We start from the raw sequence: 19710 nt of genomic DNA, 5'->3' as shown, positions 1-19710 counted from the left end.
CCCTCCCTCCCCCCCTCTCTCTCTTTCTCTCTCTTTCTCTCTTTCTTTCTTCTTTTCTTTTTTTTCTATTCTCCCCACCCCATTTTAGTGCCCTGCTGTCCAACTGGTCTGACAGCAGCTCAGGTCACCCAGTCTATAATCAACGTGAGCTGGACTATTGGGGCAGTGGCTCAAACCTATGTGGCAGTGCTGGAGTCATACATCGGACAGTCTAAGTGTCACACCCATCAAAACCACTGCCTTCTGGGATGCATCACATGTGGCATCAACTACACGGTGGCATTAAAAGCCATTAGTTCCACGGGACTGACTGCAGATTGTGCCTATCAAAGTTATTCTTCTAGTAAGTAAATTCTAAACATTAGCTCTTGAGTATTGCTGTCTTAATCACTCACTGTTCTATTGCTGGGAAGAATTACCATGACCAAGGAAACTCTTTTGTTTGTTTGGTTTTGGCGTTGTTTAGTTTTTAAGGCAGGATTTCTCTATACAGCCCTGGCTGGTCTGTAACTCCCTCTGTAGACAAGGCTAGCCTCAAATTCAGAGTTTCACCTGCCTCTGCCTCCTGACTGCTAGGATTAAATGTGTGTGCCACCATCACCAAGCCCAAGACAACTCTTATAAAAGAAAGCATTTAATTGGGGACTTGCTTACGGCTTTAGAGGGTTAGTCCAGGATCCCATGATCGTCATGATGAGAAGTAGGCAGGTATGGTGCTGGAGCAGTACCTGGGAGCTCTACATCTTCATATAAAGGCAATAAAGAGGGGGGGGGTGTCTGGTGGGGGCTTTTGAAATCTGAAATACAGTTAATACACATCCCATAATAAGGCCACACCTCCTAATCCTTCCCAAACTATTCCACCAACTGGGGACCAAGCATTCAAATATATGAGGCTATGGGAGCCATTCTCATTCAACCCTTCAAACCACTAAAATTGCTAAGGATTCCATGGTACCTGGTCCAGATCCAATCCTTCCTTCTCATTTAAAAAGATGGTGCATCTCTACCCAGCTTTCCTTAGTGGATTATTTTTTAGTGGATGTGGGGTGGGATGGGGCACACTTGATGGTGGAGCCTCAATCACTCATCACCTTATTGATTTGTTTGTTTATTTCTTTACTTATTTTGGTTTCTCAAAACAGGGTTTCTCCATGTATCCCTGACTGTCCTGGAACTCAGTCCGTAGACTACTCTGGCCTCAGGTTTGTAGAGACCAACCCGGCCTCTGCCTCCCAAGTGCTGGAATTAAAGGTGTGCACCACCACCACGTGAAGGTGTCCTCTTCACCTTATTTTTTAGATATAAGATCTCTCATTGAATGTAGAACTCACTGGTCTGGCTACATTGGCTGTCCACTAAGCACCAGGAATGGTCTTGTCTCCCCCTTCCCAGTGCTGGTATTATAGGCACATGCCATCCTGGCAATGTTGTGCCTAGTTTTTACATAAGCACTGGAGCTCAAACTCAGGGCCTCACGCATGCGTGGCAAGCACTTCCCTGATATAGCCATCACCCCAGCCCTATTCATGCAGATTACTTCCTATCATATTTACAATTCTCTTTGACTTAGAACTTCAAAGCTCAGAGGTTTCTGTCAGTAGTTGGTGCACGACTTCTGGTAAAGCGTCTGAGTTGTTTCCTGAAGGGATGGTTTTGTATGGCAGAGACACCTGGACTGAGGGGTAACTCATCCTTACAGAGTTTCTAGAAAACATCAGAGAGTACATTCTACCTGGTTTGCACCATTCTCTCACAATGTTCTCTCTCTCTCTCTCTCTCTCTCTCTCTCTCTCTCTCTCTCTCTCTCTCTCTCTCTCCCTCTCCCTCACCACTTCAGCTCCTTGTAAAGTTTCTCACTTCAGCAGGTCGGACAGAGCAAAGGCCTCTTTCTACACCATTGTTCCTTGCTCTCCACAAATGCCAAGCCACTCCCAAGTAACGGGGAAGAAACAGCAGGCAGAGTGGGCTAGCAAAAGACTTCCTCTTACATAATTCTAACCTGCTGAGGCAGCTGCTTGGAGGGCTGTTTTTGAAGAAACTCCAGGGACTGCCTCCAAGCTAGAGGGGAAATTGCATGGTAGTTATTAGCTGCCACTTCCCAGGCCTGGGGCAGTGGGGTTAAAATATAATTTTAGCATCTTAAAGAAAGTTGAGATTGCCCTCCCTGAGAGGCTGTATTAGAAATGGCTTCTTTTTGTTTTGTTTTGTTTTTCAAGACAGGGTTTTTCTGTGTAGCCCTGGCTGTCCTGGAACTCACTCTGTAGACCAGGCTGGCCTTGAACTCAGAGATCAGCCTACCTCTGTCTCCCCAGTGTAAGGATTAAAGTCAATGAGCCACCACCACCTGGCTAAAATATTTTTTTAAAAAAGAATAAGACTGATGTCAGTCTAGGCAAGGTGGGTCATGACTATAATCTCTACTTGGGAGGTACAGGCAGAAGGGTCAGGAAATTAAGGTCATCTTGAGCTGCAGGACAGCTAAAGGGGACCCTCTCTCAAAGCAAAACAATTGATTTCTATCAGTAAAAGGAATAAATTAAGCCAGGTATACTAGGTACTTTTCTTGTGGCTTTGGCAAAATATTGAACAAAAAGTGGTGCACACCTTCAGTCCCAACTTTCAGGAAGCAGAGACAGGCAGATCTCTGAGTTCAAGGCCAGCCTGGTATATAGGGTGAGTTTCAGGATAACCAGACCTACACACAGAAACCCTGTTTAGAAGAATCCAAAACTTAACACCAAAACAAAACAAACAACATCAACAAAAACACCACTACCAACAACAACAGCAACAACAACAACCTTCAGGAGCTAAGTGACTGGTCCAACAGTAAGATCGTCCACTGTTCCTCAGAGGGCTTAATTTCAGCGACCAGCACCCATGCCACGCAGCTCCTGACACAACTCCAAGAGTATGCCCTCTTCCAGCCTCCTCAGGAATTGCATCCACATGCACAACATGTACATACCCAGAGAGAGAGTTAAAAATAAGTCAACAAACAATGCAATTACTTTTTTAAAATGTCAGGAAGGGTTGATTTCAGTTCATGGGACTGGCACACAGTGTCTGAACTCAGGAACCCAATAGCTGAGTGATTATCCACAGCCAGGGACCCCCATCTGATGGGATGCTACCACCCACTTTTAGGGTGGTCTTCCCACCTCACTTAACATAATCTAGATATTCCTTTACAGACTTTTCAAGAAGGTAGCTTTAGATAATCTGTCACAGGCTTGCCTGTGGGCTTGTTTCATGGATGTTTCTAGATCTGATCAAGTTGACAGTGTCAACCAACCACACCAGGCTCCTGCCTGGCATCCCAGAACTCAGAAAGCTGAGACAAAAAGGTTCACCAGATAGCCATGATTTCAAAGCCAGTCTGGACTATACAGCGAGTCAGACCCTGTCTCAAACTGACTCTCAAATAATCAACCGTGTTAATCAATATTGGTGAGCATAGTGGTATACTCGCAGAATCCCAGCACTTGAGACTAAGCAAGAAAATGAATTTAAGGGCTAGCCTGGGATATATCAGAATAGTCCATCTCAAGCCAATACACATACGCATACATATGTGTGTGTGTGTGTGTGTATATATATATATATATATATATATATAGAGAGAGAGAGAGAGAGAGATAGACAGACAGACAGACAGAGAGACAGAGACAGACAGAGACAGACAGAGACAGACAGAGACAGAGACATCATGCACAAACCAAGTGAGTCTGATTATCTTTCACAACTTAAAAGATTATACAATATGATCTTTATTTTAGCTAATGAGCATTCCACCATCTGGTATCCTAATGTGTGGCCTACTCAAAATATTTGGAGGACAGGAAGGATCAAAAGTGTACCTAATCACTTGGCACGGTGAAGCATGAACCAGCCTGTCAGAGAAGCAGTGCTACTTGGCTCACCACCGCCATTTCTTTTTCAGCTAATAGTGAGCACAGTGAGTTATATTTAAACTTAGTGCCACTAAAGTCAAATAAAATCGGGGCATTGTGTTATAACTTGGTGGGATCGTGAGTGTTTGACTCATAGTTTGAGTCACGAGAAGGGCAGTGTCTCTCTGCCAACTGTAGACCTTTGATTCACCAGTGTTCTATATTAAAAGCCCCATACCCCTCCCTACCCACACATGAATCTCTGATCGTGTGGCTCAGCACGGAAAGAACATCTGCATCCCTTCAAACCTTGCTCTGTTCTAACTAAGAATTAATCATTTGGTGCAGAAGATTCTACTTGTTATCTTTCTCCTCTGGGGTAATTGTAAATATGACCATGCTTGTATGGTGGTGGGATAAATAATTCTATATTTCTTTTTTCCTATAGGTGTCTGTTGCCCACTGGGGGTCAAATTATATAGGCTGGGCCCTAATGGCATCCGGATCTACTGGCAAGCCTCCAGGGGCGCTGCCAATTATAGCACCGACCTCTATGGTTCCAAAGGCATCTTTACATGTGCCCCACATGCCGGTCTAAGTTTCTGTGACATCACCAACATCCCCTGTGGGGACGTTTACACCGTGATGGTCTCACCAGTTGCTGAAACAGGACTGAAGCTTACTTTCTGCCCGAAAAAAATATACTCAGGTAAAGCCAGTTAGGACCTTAATTTAAAACCAACCTTGGAGCCAGGCATGGTGGCGCATGCCTTTAATCCCAGCACTTGGGAGGCAGAGGCAGGCGGATTTCTGAGTTCGAGGCCAGCCTGGTCTACAAAGTGAGTTCCAGGACAGCCAGGGCTACACAGAGAAACCCTGTCTCGAAAAAAAAACCAAACCAAACCAAACAAACAAAAAACCAACCTTGGAGCTGTGTGTAGCTCAGTAGGACAGCACTTGACATAGCATGCACAAGGCCCCAGCACCCAAAAGAAAAACACAAGAGGAAGATTAAAACTAACCCTTGGGCTGGTAAGGTAGTTTAGTGGGTACTCCAGTTTGTTTTCTGTTACTGTGATAAAGACCATGATCAAAAGCAACTTAGGGGAGGAAGGATTTGCTTGGCTTATAGGGCACAGTCCATCCTTAAGGGAAGTCAGGGGGTGGGGTAGGAACTGGTGTAGGAGCAGAGGCAGGAAATAAGGAGGAAGGCTGATCACTGGCTAGCTCTCAGGCTCAGATTCAGCTACCTTTCTCATACAGCCCAGCACTTCCTGCCTAAGGGTTGTACTACCCACAGTGGACTGCACCCTTCTTCATCAACTGTCAAAAAGTCAAGTTCTTGAGCCGAGCGTGGTGGCGCATGCCTTTAATCCCAGCACTCGGGAGGCAGGCCAGCCTGGTCTACAGAGTGAGTTCCAGGACAGCCAGGGCTATACAAAGAAACCCTGTCTCAAAAAAAAAAAAAAAAAACCAAAAACAAACAAACAAACAAACAAAAAATGTCAAGTTCTCACGGACCTGGCCCCAATCTGCTGATGAAAAATCCTCAATCGAGGTTTCTCCTTTCCAGATGATGTAGACTGGTTCAAGTTGACAATAAAAACTAACCAGAATAGTGAGTTTTAAAAGTGCCTGCCAGGCGAGCTTGATGACCTGAGTTCAATCCCACATTAGTTACGGTTTCTATTGCTGTGATTTAACACCATAACCCAAGGCAATGTGTGAAGGAAAAGGGTTTATTTGCTTCTTCTTCCATTACTGAGGGAAGTTAGAACAAGAGCTCATTTGGGGTGGAAACCTGGAGGCAGCAGCTGAGGCAGAGAGCACAGAGAAGTGCTGCTTACTGGCTTGCTCTCCCGTGGCTCGCTCTCCCGTGGCTCGCTCTCCCGTGGCTCGCTCTCCTGTGGCTCGCACTCCCGTGGCCGGCTAAGCCTGCTTTCTTATAGAACCAGCTCAGGTGCTGCACCACCCACAATGGCCTGCACCCTCCCACATCAATCACTAATCAAGAAAATGCCTTACAAGCTTACCTACAGCCCCATCTTACAGAGGCTTTTTTTTTTTTTTTAAATTGAGTTTCCCTCTTCTTAAGTGACTCCAGCTTGTGTCAAACTGACAGAAAACTAACCATCACATGGTGGCAGGACAGAACTGACTCCTGAAAGTTGTTCTCGGACCTCCAAAGAAATGCTCTGGTGCACACCAATGCACGCACACTCTCACATGTACAAAATAAATAAGTCTGAAAAATCAATTAAAACAAACCTTCAACTCAGACCTGTGAATTAAGATTCAGACAATCCCATGTAAATGCTATGTGCGAATTGTCTGAAGCTGCTGGAACGCCGGCTTCTTTGGAACTGGATGTTTTGTAATTTAATGTGGACCTCTGTCCCTCTCACTGTCTTTTGCATGCCCTTCAGAAACTATTTACATAGTAAAGTGAATTCAAAGTGGAGATCTGGAAACAGATTTTTTTTTTTTTTTTTCTGAGACAAGGTTTCTCTATGTAGTCCTGGCTGTCCTAGAACTTGATCAGTAGACCAGGCTGGCCTCCACCTCAACTGCCTCTGCCTCAGATGTGTTCCACTGCCCGGTTGAGACAGATTTTTAAACATAGTCTAGAGGACAGTAAACACCCTGACTTGTTGGACCTTAAAAGACTTGAACTTTGCCATACAATGGTCTACAAAGCAAGTTCCAGGACAGCTAGGGCTCTGTTGCACAGAGAAACCCTATCTTGAAAAAATAACAAATCAAAACAAACAAAGCAAAACAAAAAACAAACAAACAAAGGTCTTAACGTTTTATTTACACAGATTTTGAATGAGGTCTAAGGAAAAGTTTGAGGATCGTAGAAAAAGGAATTTATGAATCATAAATTAAGTCTGGAAATATGTGAGTGGGTAGACAGATTATGATTACAACCCAGGTCTGTCAGCCTGGGCATCTCACCGGAGCTGGCAGGAGACATTAGCAATTCTCTTGTTCTGCGTTCCAGCACCCTCTGCTACCTTGCCCAGGGCAAGTCATATATTTTTCATGTGCTTCTAAGAGAAAAGCAATAACAAAGCCCTAGGATTTTGCAAGTGAACAGGAAGAAGAAAAAATGGCTCATGAGCCATCACTGATAAACAGTCCACACTTTCTAATTAAATGGAGGTGACAGGATGGTTCAAGATGGCTCTGGGTGATGGAGCATGGCCAGCTCCTCCTAGGGAAGGTGGTCCCGATGTCCTTAGATGTCCTGCTTTGTTTCTTTTTGGTTTTTTTGTTTTGGTTTGGTTTTCTGTGTTTTGTTTGTTTGTTTGTTTGCTTGTTTTGGGGGGAGCGTTATTTTTCCCCACAAAGGAATCTGGCCAGCCTTGTGAGAAGAGACAGGAATAGATTCTTGGGATACAGATGAACTCTTCAGAAGGTGAGCTTACCACTCAATAACATATTTTGCTCACTGGATATTTCACAACTTAATAAGTGTCTTCACAGTTATATCTGACTGAGTCTCAAAATAACCCTAAGATGTAGACTCAGCAGACATGAACTGTCTCTGATTTATAAATAAGGAAACTGAGGCCCAACAGCTCCATAATCTTTATCTACAATAATTTTCTTCGAGTCACTAAATTGTATATGGACCCAATTATGCATAGACACAAAATGGTCACTGGGGGGGGTTGGGGGTTCTTCCCAAAAGTACACTTGGAGTATATAGTTTGTCTTACTGCTTGTGTACTCCAAAATGGTTCAAGCCAGATCAACCTTTTCATTCTTCCCACCCCATTACATCTGGAATTTTTTCATAGAAACTGTCCAAGTGTGGTTGTTGTTAGGACAAGAAGAAACCTATGCCATTGTTCAGAGAGGGGTGTATACAGAGCTGGATGTAAATATAGGTCTGAGGTTGCTCTGTGCATTTTTGGGAGAGGGTGTGTGTGTGTGTGCATATCCTGTGCAGGCAAAGGAGCTAGGCTGTCAAGTGCATCATTAGAAGAGGGAGCAGCCCAAACCCAGGGGTGTCCCAAGTTGCCAAACCATTCACTACGCTTGCCTACCTCAACGTTGCCTTCTCTTATAGGAGTTTTTCTTCTTTATCTTCAGTCTACTTTCCATTTTTTGATCTTTAGCACTTCTGGAGATGAAATTCAGGGTATTATACATACTTGGCAAGCACCATTCGTCTGAGCTAACAACCTCCAGGCCTGCCCCAAACCTTCTCTTAAAACTTTCTTTTGAAACAGTGACTTGCTAAATTGCCCTTCCTGGCCTCAGCTGCCTAAGTAGTTCAGATTACAAGTGTGCACCTCTGTGCCCAGCACGTTTATTCTTTTTCTTTTTTTTTTGTTTTTTGTTTTTGTTTGTTTTTGTTTTTCGAGACAGGGTTTCTCTGTATAGCCCTGGCTGTCCTGGAACTCACTTTGTAGACCAGGCTGGCCTCGAACTCAGAAATCCGCCTGCCTCTGCCTCCCAAGTGCTGGGATTAAAGGCGTGCGCCACCACGCCCGGCTTTATTCTTTTTCAATGTGTATATATTTTCCATCTGAGATATATCAATAGGGTTGGAAAGATGGCTCAGTGGGTAAAGTATGTGCCACACAATGTTAAAGACATGAGCTTGAATCCCCAGGACACAGTTGAAAAGTCAGGGCAGCACACACTGGTAGCCTCAGCACTTGTTGTTGCAGGGGAGGTGTTAGGCAGAAACTTATTAGCTAACTCAACTGTCTTAGCTAGGGTTTTATTACTGTGAAGAGACACCATGACCAAGGCAACTCTTATAAAGGACAACATCTAATTGGGGCTGGCTTACAGTTTCACAGGTTCAGTCCATCATCATCACAGCAGGAAGCACGGCAACGGGCAGGCAGCCATGGTGCTGGAGGAGCCAAAAATTCTACATCATGGTGCTGGAGGAGCCAAAAATTCTACATCATGATCCAAAGTCAGCAGGAGACTGTGTCTTCTACACTGAGCATAGCTTGAGCATAGGCGATCTTAAACCCTGCCCCCACAGTGACACACTTCCTCCAACAAGGCCACACCTAGTCTAACAAGGCCTCTAATAGGGCCCCTTCCTAAGGGCCAAGCATTCAAACACATGAGTCTGTGGGGGCCATGCCTATTCAAACCACCCCACCAACTTAGTCAAACCTATGGACTTTACGTTCAGGAAGAAAGACACTACCTCAAAATCTGCAGGTGGAGAACAATCAAAGAAAGACACCTGACACCCTCAGGTTTCCACTTAACACACTTGTGCATGTGCACCAACATTAACAATTATAACTCACACACACCATAAATATGCAAATAAATAAGTAAATAAATAGGTCAATGAGTGTATTCTTAATGCTTATGTTTTTATTTTACTTTATTTTATTTTTTACAGTTACCTGTTCTGGCAGTACTCTTGGAATGGGTAAGTCATTTTTCCCAAGCAGAGAAATAGGAGAGAATTTGTGTGTCTGTGTTTCCCAGTTACTTAATGAAATTATGATCAAAGCTAATGCTAATTCCTAAGAATGCCACATGCTCCTTTGATGTAAGAGTGCCATGCCCCCCTTCACATTGCACAAACCAAGATGAATTCCTTTAGATGTTGAAATCTTTTTAGTCTTCTAGAGTCCCATAGAAAAATGCAAATTTTTTTGGAGGGCAGCTGGTTATTCCTGCTCCGCGAATACTTACTTTGGCAATGGTTCCAGCCTTGCTGCATGCTAACATTCCTTGGAGACTTTCAATTTTACTGATGCTAGGGCTCTGGCCCCTGAAGATCTGGCATAATTGTTCTAAGTCGAAGGCTGGGCAGCAGGACTTTTAAAAGCTCCTCTGGTGATTTTAAAGTGAAGTGAAGGCTGAGAATTGCTGCGGTAAGCAGGACTTCTCCCCCAGCTGGTGCAGAGCCCCGCCAGGCACATTTGGACTTGGCAGGGGCAGAGGCTTTCCACACTAATGAGGTGAGGTCTGAACATGCTTTGAATAGCACAGCCTTAGAGAGAAGCAGCCCCTCCCCTCTCTGAGTAAGCCATTTGAGAAGCTCGGCACTACCGTGGAAATCATTGTGTCTAGGAAGGATGTCTAGATTTCATCATTTTCTTCTGTGAATACTGGACCAGTCAGATCAGGATTCTGGCTGGCAAGGACCCCCTCCTGACCTACTAAAAGGAGCCCTGGGGATTCTGTTCGCTTAAAACTTCCTTGATTCTTGGTCTATTATAAATCTTGCCAACCCCATGAGTTGACTTTTTTTTCCCAGGTCAGGGTCTCACTATGTACCCCTGTCTAGCCTGGAACTCACTTTGTAGACCAGGCTGGTCTGGAATTCACAGAGCTCTGTCTGCCTCTGCCCCACCCCTACCCCCAAGTGCTGAAATTAAAGGTTTTTACAGCACAATGCCTGCCTGCCTGCCTGAACTGACAGTTTTTGGAGACTATGTGTAGCCCTGGCTATCCTGGTACTCATTCTGTAGACCAGGCTAGCCTCAAACTCACAGAGATCTGCCTGACCCTCTTTCCTGAGTGCTGAGATTAAAGACATGTGCTACCATACCACCGTGAACTTGCTGATCTTGTCTGAAATGACCTTCTAAGAGACGATTTTGGATTTAAATCCTGCTGCTCTTATTTGCCAGTAGTTGAACTATTCAAATTCCTAAGCCTAGTTTTCCTCATTTGAAAACTGATGTAATAGTCACTTCATGAAACATAATGACATTAAATGAAATGTAATTAATTGGACACAGTGAGAATTCAGGGTCAGCTTCATCTCATAACTCCCTAATATGTTCTAGATATTAACATTTTAACCTTAGCTCTCATAATACTTGAACACATTAGTTTTTAAGTATGGACCCAACAATACCCATGTTATCTGGTAACCTTTTAGAAATGTTGCCTCTGGGGTTTGGCCAAAGACCTAGTAACTGAGAAATTCTGGAGCCTGGTAACTCTGTGGGTTTGGCTTGGGTGTTTTGTTTTGTTTTTCAAGATGGGGTTCCTTTGTGTAGCCTTGGCTGTCCAGGAACTAGCAACTAGCTCTGTAGTTCAGGCTGACCTCAAACTCACAGAGCTCTGTCTACCTCCACCTCCCCAAGAGCTGGGATTAAAGGTTTTCACACTACGGTGCCTGAGATGGAGCTGGGGAGGGGTTGATTGTCTCTAAGGTTGTGCTATTCAAAGCCTATTCAGACCTCTCACCTCATTAACACATAAAGCCTCTGTCCCCTGCCAGGTGCGCCATCGCCTGGCCAGCAACTCTGTTTTAACAAGCAGCCTTAGGTTAGAGGATCCGGGCTCTAACTTGGAGAGAGCTTTTGTTGCTGGAAACCTGATGCCTGGCTAGAGGAGAAAGTGACAGGTGTGGGGTCTGTGTGCCCTGTGTGGTATCCTTCTCCTTTGGTACCCAGCCAGCTTCAGTGTCACCTGCTCATCCTGTGGAGCTTTGGGGACTCTCTTCCCCACGACATCCTTAGCAGTTGAAGGTTCCTATTCACCTTGTGCAAATGTCTGAATGAATGAAATAGTGGAGGTTTTAGGAGGGGTGGGGTGGAGGGCACAGCAAGTTGGCCTGAGGGTAAAAGAAATATCCCTCATCCAATCAGTACTGTGAGCCCAGGGATATTTAGAGGATTCATTTCATGAAGCAGGGGTTTAGTCACGCTGGTTAGTCAGAAACTTCTGGTCGCTTTGAACAGCTTGGTAGCTCACATTCCTCTTTGCTTGCTGTGAAGTGCTATAAAAAAAAAAAAAACAGCTTTCTGAATATTGACAGCAATGTCTGAGTTTGTGACACAGCCTCTGTGTCCTCTTCCTTGTCCCTTTAGTGATTTACAGAGGGAAGAGGAACGATACAGCGAGCCCCAGGTAAATACAGATACTCCACAAGGTGAGCAGAGAGCATTAATTCTGTCTGATTCCACAGCAAGATTTTTGTCCTCCGTTTTGAAAATTCTCTTCACTTCCCTTCCAGGGTCCCTGTGTTGTTAGTGAGCAGCCATGGAAACTCGCTATTAGAACACAAAGTACCGTAGGCTAGGCAAAGCTCCTTTGCGCTTTAAAGGAGGAACTCAGACTGTTTGGAGAGGACAAGGTCAAGTGTGTCGTCGGCTGCAGAGAAGTTCAAGATGAGCTGTGGAGAGGAGAGGACTCCACAGAGGAAAGGCCCAGAAAGTCCCCTGGAAGGTTGCCAGACCGAGTCAGCACACTGTCACAGCCTGGATGCATAAAAGCCATGCTTAGCAGAAACTTGTTTGGAGGCCACAGAATGTCGCCTATCCCAAAGCCACGTAGCCCAGGCCGGCCTTGAAGTCTCAATCCTTCTGCCTCAACCTCCCAACGTGCTCGGGTTACGGGCATCCACCATTATGCTCCATCACAAACTTTAATACTTCCTGGCCAGGGGTCTCTCAAAAGCTTCCCTACAGCATCCTCTCCACAGAAGGATGGAAGTGCACACCCCCAGTCAAGCCATCCTCCAGAGGACAGCATTCACCCCAAGACAGGCCTTTGTAGAGGCCTTTAAGCTTGAGTCTAGAGCAGCTGCTGCTAGGGCAACTGTGTGGTAACAAACGCCTTCGGCCCAGGTTCCCGGGGAAGCTGAGCTGCCTGCAGACTTCACTGAGTCAGAGAGCGCCATGTGAGCAGACATCTGCCAGAGCCTTTGGGAAAGCAGAAGCGTAGGTCTGTGGCTGGAAAGACTGCCATCACGCTCTCGGAATGAGCAAAGATGTCAGGCGGAGCATCAGCCAAGGGCAAAGAGTCTCAGACTGTGGCAGGCTGACATGCACACACAGCCTTTCAGGGTTCATGGATCTCGCAGCCTGTTCTCTATGCTCCGCGCACATTGTAATGGCTTCCTTCCGCGATCGGAGAGAGGAAAATGGTGGATATATAACATAAATCTGTTGTACCTAGAACAAATGTTTGTCTGTCTGATGCCAGAAAAGTAATTTTAAAATAGCATGAGTATGATTCGTGTCACGAGTTCTCAAAGGCATGGCTGTAGTGTGTGAAAGGATGGCTCAGTGGTTAAGAGAACAGGCTGTTCTTGCAGAAGACTCCAGTACCATTCCGAGCCCTCTCATGGCAGCTTATAAACATCTGTAACTCTGGTTTGGGGTGGGGGTGGTGGCAGTGGGGGTGGGCCATACCCTCTGTCTTCTGGCCTCTAAGAGCATCAGGCACCAAATGGTGCACACGCTTAGACACGAGGCCAGCAAGGAAGAGAGCACAAACTTCCTCTCCTGCCTCTTCTTTCCATGTATGAGGGCACATGCGGGTAATCTCAACCCTCAGGAGTCTGAGGCAGGAGGATCATGAATTCAAGGCCAGCTTGGCACACATCCTGAAATGTCTCAACAAACAAATCAGGGATGCAAAAACGTTTCACTGACAAAGAGGTTTTATTACTATCAAGTATCCACTTTTAAAAGATTTATGTTTTATTTTACATAGATGAATGTGCTGCCAGAATGTATGTCTGTGCGCCACATGGGTGCCTGTGGAGACCGGAAGAGGACCCTGTCTCGAAAAACCAAAAAAAAACAAAAAACAAAATAAAATCCCTTGGAATGGGAGTTACGGGTGGTTATGAGCTGCCCTATAGGCGCTGGGAACTGAGCTCAGGGTCTCTGCAAGAGCAGCAGGTGCTCTTAATCAACGAGCCATCTCTCCAGCCCCTGCTTATTTTTTTATGATTTCATACACATATACTTTGCATTCTGAACACTCACACACACACACACACTTCTCTACTACCCCTGCCCGATCCCCCCACCCTCTACCAATCTCTCTTGTGTTCCTGGATGTTTTGTTTAGTGTCGCAGAAAGATTTGCCAGGACCATCTGTGGGGTGTGATGGGCTCAGCAGAGGACACCCAAGTAAAGACCACATCCCTCCTCTCAGAGGATCGACTGATAGCCCATGCTTCAGAGGTAAAGGGTGGGGTCCCATAAGCCCCTGGATAAAGAGATCTTTCCCAGAGACAAGCCAGTTCTAAAAGTGGAGTTAAATGTCTCAAGTACACAAATGGAAGGGGGTTGAGTTTTGTTCACTTAAAAATTTTTTTTTGTTTTTGCCAGTCAGGATAGTGCACACCTTTAATGCTAGCACTCAGGAGGCAAAGATAGGTGGATGTCTGTGAGTTTAAGGCTAGCCTGGTCTACCTAAGGAACTCCAGGCTGGCAAAAGCTAGATAGTGAGACCCTGTCTCAAAAAAAAAAAAAGTTTTTACCTGGGTGCAGAGATGTATGCCTTTAATTCCAGCTCTTAGGAGGCAGAGTCAGGTGGATCTCCATGAGTTCGAGGCCAGCCTGGACTAGACAGTGAGTTACAGGACAGCCAGGGTTATAGAGAGACATGTCTCAAAAACAAACAACAACCAATCTAGCCAGTGGTGCCGCAGACCTTTGATCCCAGCACTCAGGAGACAGAGGCAGGCAGATCTCTGAGATCGAGGCTAGTCTAGTCTACAAAGCAAATTCTAGGACAAACAGGGCTATACAAAGAAACCTTGTCTTAAAATCAAATAAAATTAAATTAAAATTAAAAAAACAGAACAGAACAAAACAAAACCAAAAAATGTTTTTCATGTCTTTAATTAATTTTTGTCAATGGACAACATAAGCCTCATTATGAAGAGTTCATATGTACATTATTACACTGACCTCATGTTCAGCCCCATTATCCTTCTTAGTCCCACTCCACAGCTCTCTTCTGGCTTCTGAATACCACAGAGGGAACAACTGTTTCTCACGTAGATTCCCAGCTGTCATTCTGGAGACATATATTAGTTAGATATTTGGATCAGGCCTGGAAATGGCAGTTGGGGTGGTTGTTTTTCATGATCACCAAAGGATTCTGAAGTTTGGAACTGCCCTGGTGGATTCTTTTCTTGAAGTAAGAGTTCAGTGATGAGAAGCTGAGATGATGGAGGCCCGTGGCCTGTGAAGAAAGCCTCATGAGCCCCACAGTGCTCTCGGGAGTTCCTTGTTTTGCTGGGAAAGCCTAGTGGAAGAGACATGAAACCATATTCTGGGCTCACATGTGGGGCAGCGTCCATGTGAGACTGTGTGTTATATCAGTTGACAGTAAGGTACCTTCAGAATGGTACCTCAGAGTTAGGGCTGACTAGAAGAAACACGCAGCTTAGACCAAATGGAAGGCCAGCATCTCTGTTCTCAGAGATCTGCGAAAGAAAATGGCCATATCCACTTAGCTACGTGTCTAAGGCTAAGCTGCACTAGCCAGATTTCCACAAAAGCCAATGTGGTCCACCTTGGATGAGGACAAGATTAATGTATACTTACTGCATTTACTTAATATGTGTAATATTAAGCACAGGCCACACACTGCTAACAGCTTTCTTCATACTCATTTTCTAAGGGCCCATAATTTGGCGAAAAAATGACACCCCAGACTCAAATAGTATGTAAATGCAAAGAACGTTTTATTCTGCACAAGTTCAGCATGCTGGGATCTCCAAGATAGAGAGACAACCAAGTGAGCTTGCAGGCATGATTCAAAGCACATTAGGGGATTTTGGAGTAGGTGACTGTCGGTCTGTGTACCAGAGGCTATCCAAGGAGATCTCTGGGCTGGCCTGGTGGGAGGGTTCAAGCAAAGGGGAAAGGGCAAAGGTTGGGAGCCGCAAGTGCTTCTGCCACCCCCCCAACCCCCCACCCCCATCCATCCCCCCCCCCCCCCCCCCGCTGCTGTTGCTGCTGTTGCTGTTGCTGCTGCTCCAAAACATTGCAGTGGTTGTGCTGAGCCAAGCAAAGCCAAGCTGAGTTGGCAGAGGGCTGGCCAGTGAGAGAGCTGAGTGCAGGGGGAGCTTCTGCTGGCAAAAGCTTCCAGGAGAGCGTTCTCTTCCCAGGCAGTGTTACAGCTCTTGTGACAGATGCTCTCAGATGATGGAGTCATTCTCACACACCTTTATTCCTTCTCCATAGGATCTTATGTGAAGTTCTGGGGTGGGATGGGTCTGACAGCAAGTGCTTCCTATTGGCTTGGCCAGAGATGCCTCATCTACATGAAGAAGGGCTTAGGGGTGCTGCCCCATGGGATTGATGGCCACGATTCTCTGTGTTGGGAGCTGTGGCTACATGACAGGGGCCTGGTTCCCTTCAGGGTCCCCCGGGGGCTTCAAGCTTTAGCTCAGCCTTGCCAGGCTTCCTCTCACACCTGCTCTAATTCCAGGGCCCCCGGTTGAAGCTCTCTTGTCTGCTTAACTATGTTATGCCAGTGCTGCGCTTCATCTCTGGCCAGGGTTGTGTGGTTTTGCCTTCATTGCGATGTGTCATGTTCAAGGAATCAATCCAAACACTCTTCTTAATGTGTGTAGGAGAGCCAACTAGAGGAGACCTGAAGGAACAGCTCAGGGAGATTATGAATCCTACAAGAGAAGGAAGAATTATAGTCTTGGAGCCAGATAGCTCCAGGTCCTAGTTCATCCTGAGATCTTACGTGATGTACTTAACTTCCCTTGGCCTCTTTTTTTCCTCACTTGTAAACCAGCAATAAAGATTGTCATCTTGCTGGGTTTTACACGGTTTTAGATATGCATTCAAAGGCTTCAGAGATAACTCCGTGGGTAAAGCCTTCGCTGAGTTAGCAGAAGGACCTGAGTTTGGATGAAAATCTGGGTAAACATTGGGAATGGTGGTGTGTACCTCTTATCTGAGTCCTGAGGTAATGGGGACAGGAGGATTGCTGTGCCTTTCTGACCAGTCTGTCTATTCCAAATAAGTGAGTTCCAGGTTTAACAAGAGACACCCCCCCCCCTCAAAAATAAAGATGGAGAAGTAACTGAGAAAAGCACCTGCCATTGGCCTCTGGCTTCTGCACACACTTGCTCCCACACACAGGCTCCTCCCGACACACAAAGATAATATCACACGCAGGTGCAGTGCAACTGGTTTGAATCCACACTGTCAGAAAGAATCAGACCTGAATTTGCACAATGTAGACTTGTGTATGTGTGCAGCTAAGTATTGATCCACTACTTCACAATGTCCCCGAGGCTTTAGGGACACATCATCACAGCTCCTATGACCATACTTGCCATTATGAAGGGCATTTTGTGTCACTCCCTGACACCGAGCCTTTTGAAGAGTACGGTGTGGAGGTATCTCACCTACCTCGCTTCTTCCTCTTAGTTTGACACCCACGGATAAGAAACTCCAGTAAGGTTTACTTCATTAGGATTTCTCTGATGGGTCAGGTTCCACTGACTACACACTAAGCAGAACTTGATTTAAATTGGAAAAGGGAGTGGGAAAGATGGCCTGTGTTTAAAACTGTGAGCCACTGAACCAATTTAAAGGAAGTTTGAAAGGAGCTAGGGCTCCAACTTGCATTGCCACAAAAAAACACAATCAGAAAGCACCTGCTGTCAGACTTTTCCAGCCCGTTTGCCTTTGTTTTCTGTGTTGAGCAAGCTGACCATTTCCCCCACTGCAGCACATGCCAGGAACCCCTGGCAATTAACAGCATCAAGTCCGACTTCCTCATTTCTGTGGATTGCTTGAGGATAAAAGAGATAATTCACTTTCTGGTGCATAGGGCACACCAAGCACTCAGTCAGTACTAGACATTGTTGGGAAAAGTACTTACTAACCATTTCCACCGGGTGACCAGTTTGAATCTCTGAAACTACTGACTCTTTGCAGAACCCTGTAGGAAAGCCCCAGTCTGACAGAGTAACTAATGGTTGTCAGGGCACTCAGCCAGCAGCTGGGCTGGTTGTCTGCTTTGCTTTCAGGTCCCGAGACAACCCCCTCTGGTAGGCTGCTGCCTTCTGAGCTCAAATCATTTCCTGTTCATCAGCTTCCAACAATAATTTGGAGTCTTAAAACATTGATAATCTCCTCCATGCATTTTTTTGCACAACTTGTTGAGTAATGGATTATTGTTTTCTTGGGTCATTTATATATATTATATCCCCAAGGTATTCACTTTTTTGGGATGGAGGCGGGGGCAAGGTTTCTGTGGTCCAGGTTGGCATGGAACTGGTATGTAGCCAAGGATGACCTTGAACCCCTGACCTTCCTGCTTCATCCTTTATGTACTGGGATGGCAGGTTTGGGTCACCACATTTGGCCTTAGAGCACTCACTTTTCAGCCCTCTTTTGACTACCACAGGATACTGAGGAACCTCACTGACTCCATTTTGAAGGTGAAGGCAGAAGCCATTTTGTTGTATTGCTAAACATACATTTTCATTTACTTTGAGTTGAGTTTCTGTTTTTAAGTTTCTGTTTCCTGGAACCTGACCTGCCCCAACCCATGACCTTGACTTCTTTTTGAAAGCACCTGACTCTCCTAAGTCAGTGACCACATGATAATGGCTGCTTTCTTTTGTTTGGAGATTTTTCTGTACTCCCCAACTGTCCCATTGTCTGGATTCTATAAATGTGCCTTGTTCATTATTTACTCCTAAAAAGGGTACTGGGAAATGGGCTCAGTACTTCTCTGTCTCTAACCAAATTTAGGAGCCAGTGGCTGGCCAGCTCTCTGGTGTACCCAAATAAGTAAAGTTTCCTTCAAATCTGGCTCAAAAATTGTGGTAGTATTCTTATTCTTGATCACTGGGATTAACTTTATCTGGATGACTCAGTGAGATAAGACCAACCACCCAAATCCTAAACCTAGATCTTCATTCTGAAATCTAGGGTTGAAGGGCCACCTCAGGAAATATCCACCTTGAGACATTCCAAGGCTCCGAGGCTCCGAGGCTCCGAGGCTCCGAGGCTCCAAGGCATGCTTTTGGTTTCTCAGTCTATCAGAATGAACGACAAAGCTGAGAAAAGCAGCAAGCATGTAGGGAGACCTCCCCTGGTAAGTTATAGCAATTTCTGTGACATCTGCTTCTTTTGGATTCCTGACCTTTGGTTCTATAAAAAAGCAGGCTGAGCAAGCCAGGGGAAGCCAGTAAGAAACATCCCTCCATGGCTTCTGCATCAGCTCCTGCTTCTTGACCTGCTTGAGTTCCAGTCCTGACTTCCCTTAGTGATGAACAGCAATGTGGAGGTGAAAGCTGAATAAACTCTTTCCTCCCCAACTTGGTTCTTGGCCATGATGTTTTGTCCAGGAATAGAAACCCTGACTAAGACATGAGCCAACCCTGAACTGGGGATATCAGAACAATTAATCTGGACCAGATGGTCTCAAGGGGTCAAAAACTCTCCTACCATCTTTGATGAAGCACTCAGCCAGGATTTAAGTCTCTTCTGTAGTAAGTACTCTCAGCTAACCTTGCTTCAATATGTGGATGATTTATTATTGGCTGTTAAAGATGAGAAGGACTGTTGAGAGCCACTCAAGGCCTTTTAGAAACTCCAGTCCTGTTAGACTATAGTGTTTCTAAATAGGAAGTCCAAATTTGCCTGCTCCAGGTTATCTACTTGAGATATGAACTGGGAGAAGGGAGAAGACTGCTGTCTCAAGCCCAAATAGCAGTCATAATGCCAACCCCCAGTTCCACCCACCAAGTAACAAGTTAGGGAGTTCCTGGGAACTGTTAGATATTGCTGTCTTAGGATATGTGGGTTTGCTGATATTGCCAAACCCTTGTGTTCTGCTACAGCTGGGGCGACACCCCTTTAGAATGGTCTGAGGAACATGAACAGGCCTTTAAGAACTTAAAAGAGACCCTTGTACAGACTACTACTATAACTCTCCTGGTGTCTCTAAGCTCTTTCATCTTTACATCCATGAAAGAAAAGGCACTGCCAAGGGACTCCTGAGTTAGACCCTGGGTCCCTGGGAAAGGCCAATGGCTTATGTCTCAAAAAGACTGGATCCTGTAGCCTTGTG

General features: G+C 45.4%; 1 protein-coding gene across 2 annotated transcripts in view; it reads left to right on the top strand.

Annotated features, from left to right (window-relative positions):
* The window catches only part of Fndc7 (fibronectin type III domain containing 7), a 34526-nt gene extending 21735 nt beyond the window's left edge, over nt 1-12791 (top strand). The window contains exons 9-13 of one of the 2 annotated variants that reach the window (XM_021158798.1): nt 89-343; nt 4345-4605; nt 9286-9315; nt 11720-11781; nt 11866-12791. In XM_021158798.1, the coding sequence (XP_021014457.1) occupies nt 89-343; nt 4345-4605; nt 9286-9315; nt 11720-11763 (590 nt within the window). In that variant the 3' untranslated portion in view covers nt 11764-11781; nt 11866-12791. The remainder of the gene's footprint in view (nt 1-88; nt 344-4344; nt 4606-9285; nt 9316-11719; nt 11782-11865) is intronic. The other variant, XM_021158799.1, reaches the window with a different exon arrangement.
* Nucleotides 12792-19710: the final 6919 nt, after the last annotated feature.

The sequence above is a fragment of the Mus caroli genome, chromosome 3 (genome assembly GCF_900094665.2).
Source record: "Mus caroli chromosome 3, CAROLI_EIJ_v1.1, whole genome shotgun sequence".
Lineage (NCBI taxonomy): Eukaryota > Metazoa > Chordata > Mammalia > Rodentia > Muridae > Mus > Mus caroli.
The sequence above is the reverse complement of the archived record's forward strand: the minus strand, read 5'-3'. Positions and strand labels throughout refer to the sequence as shown.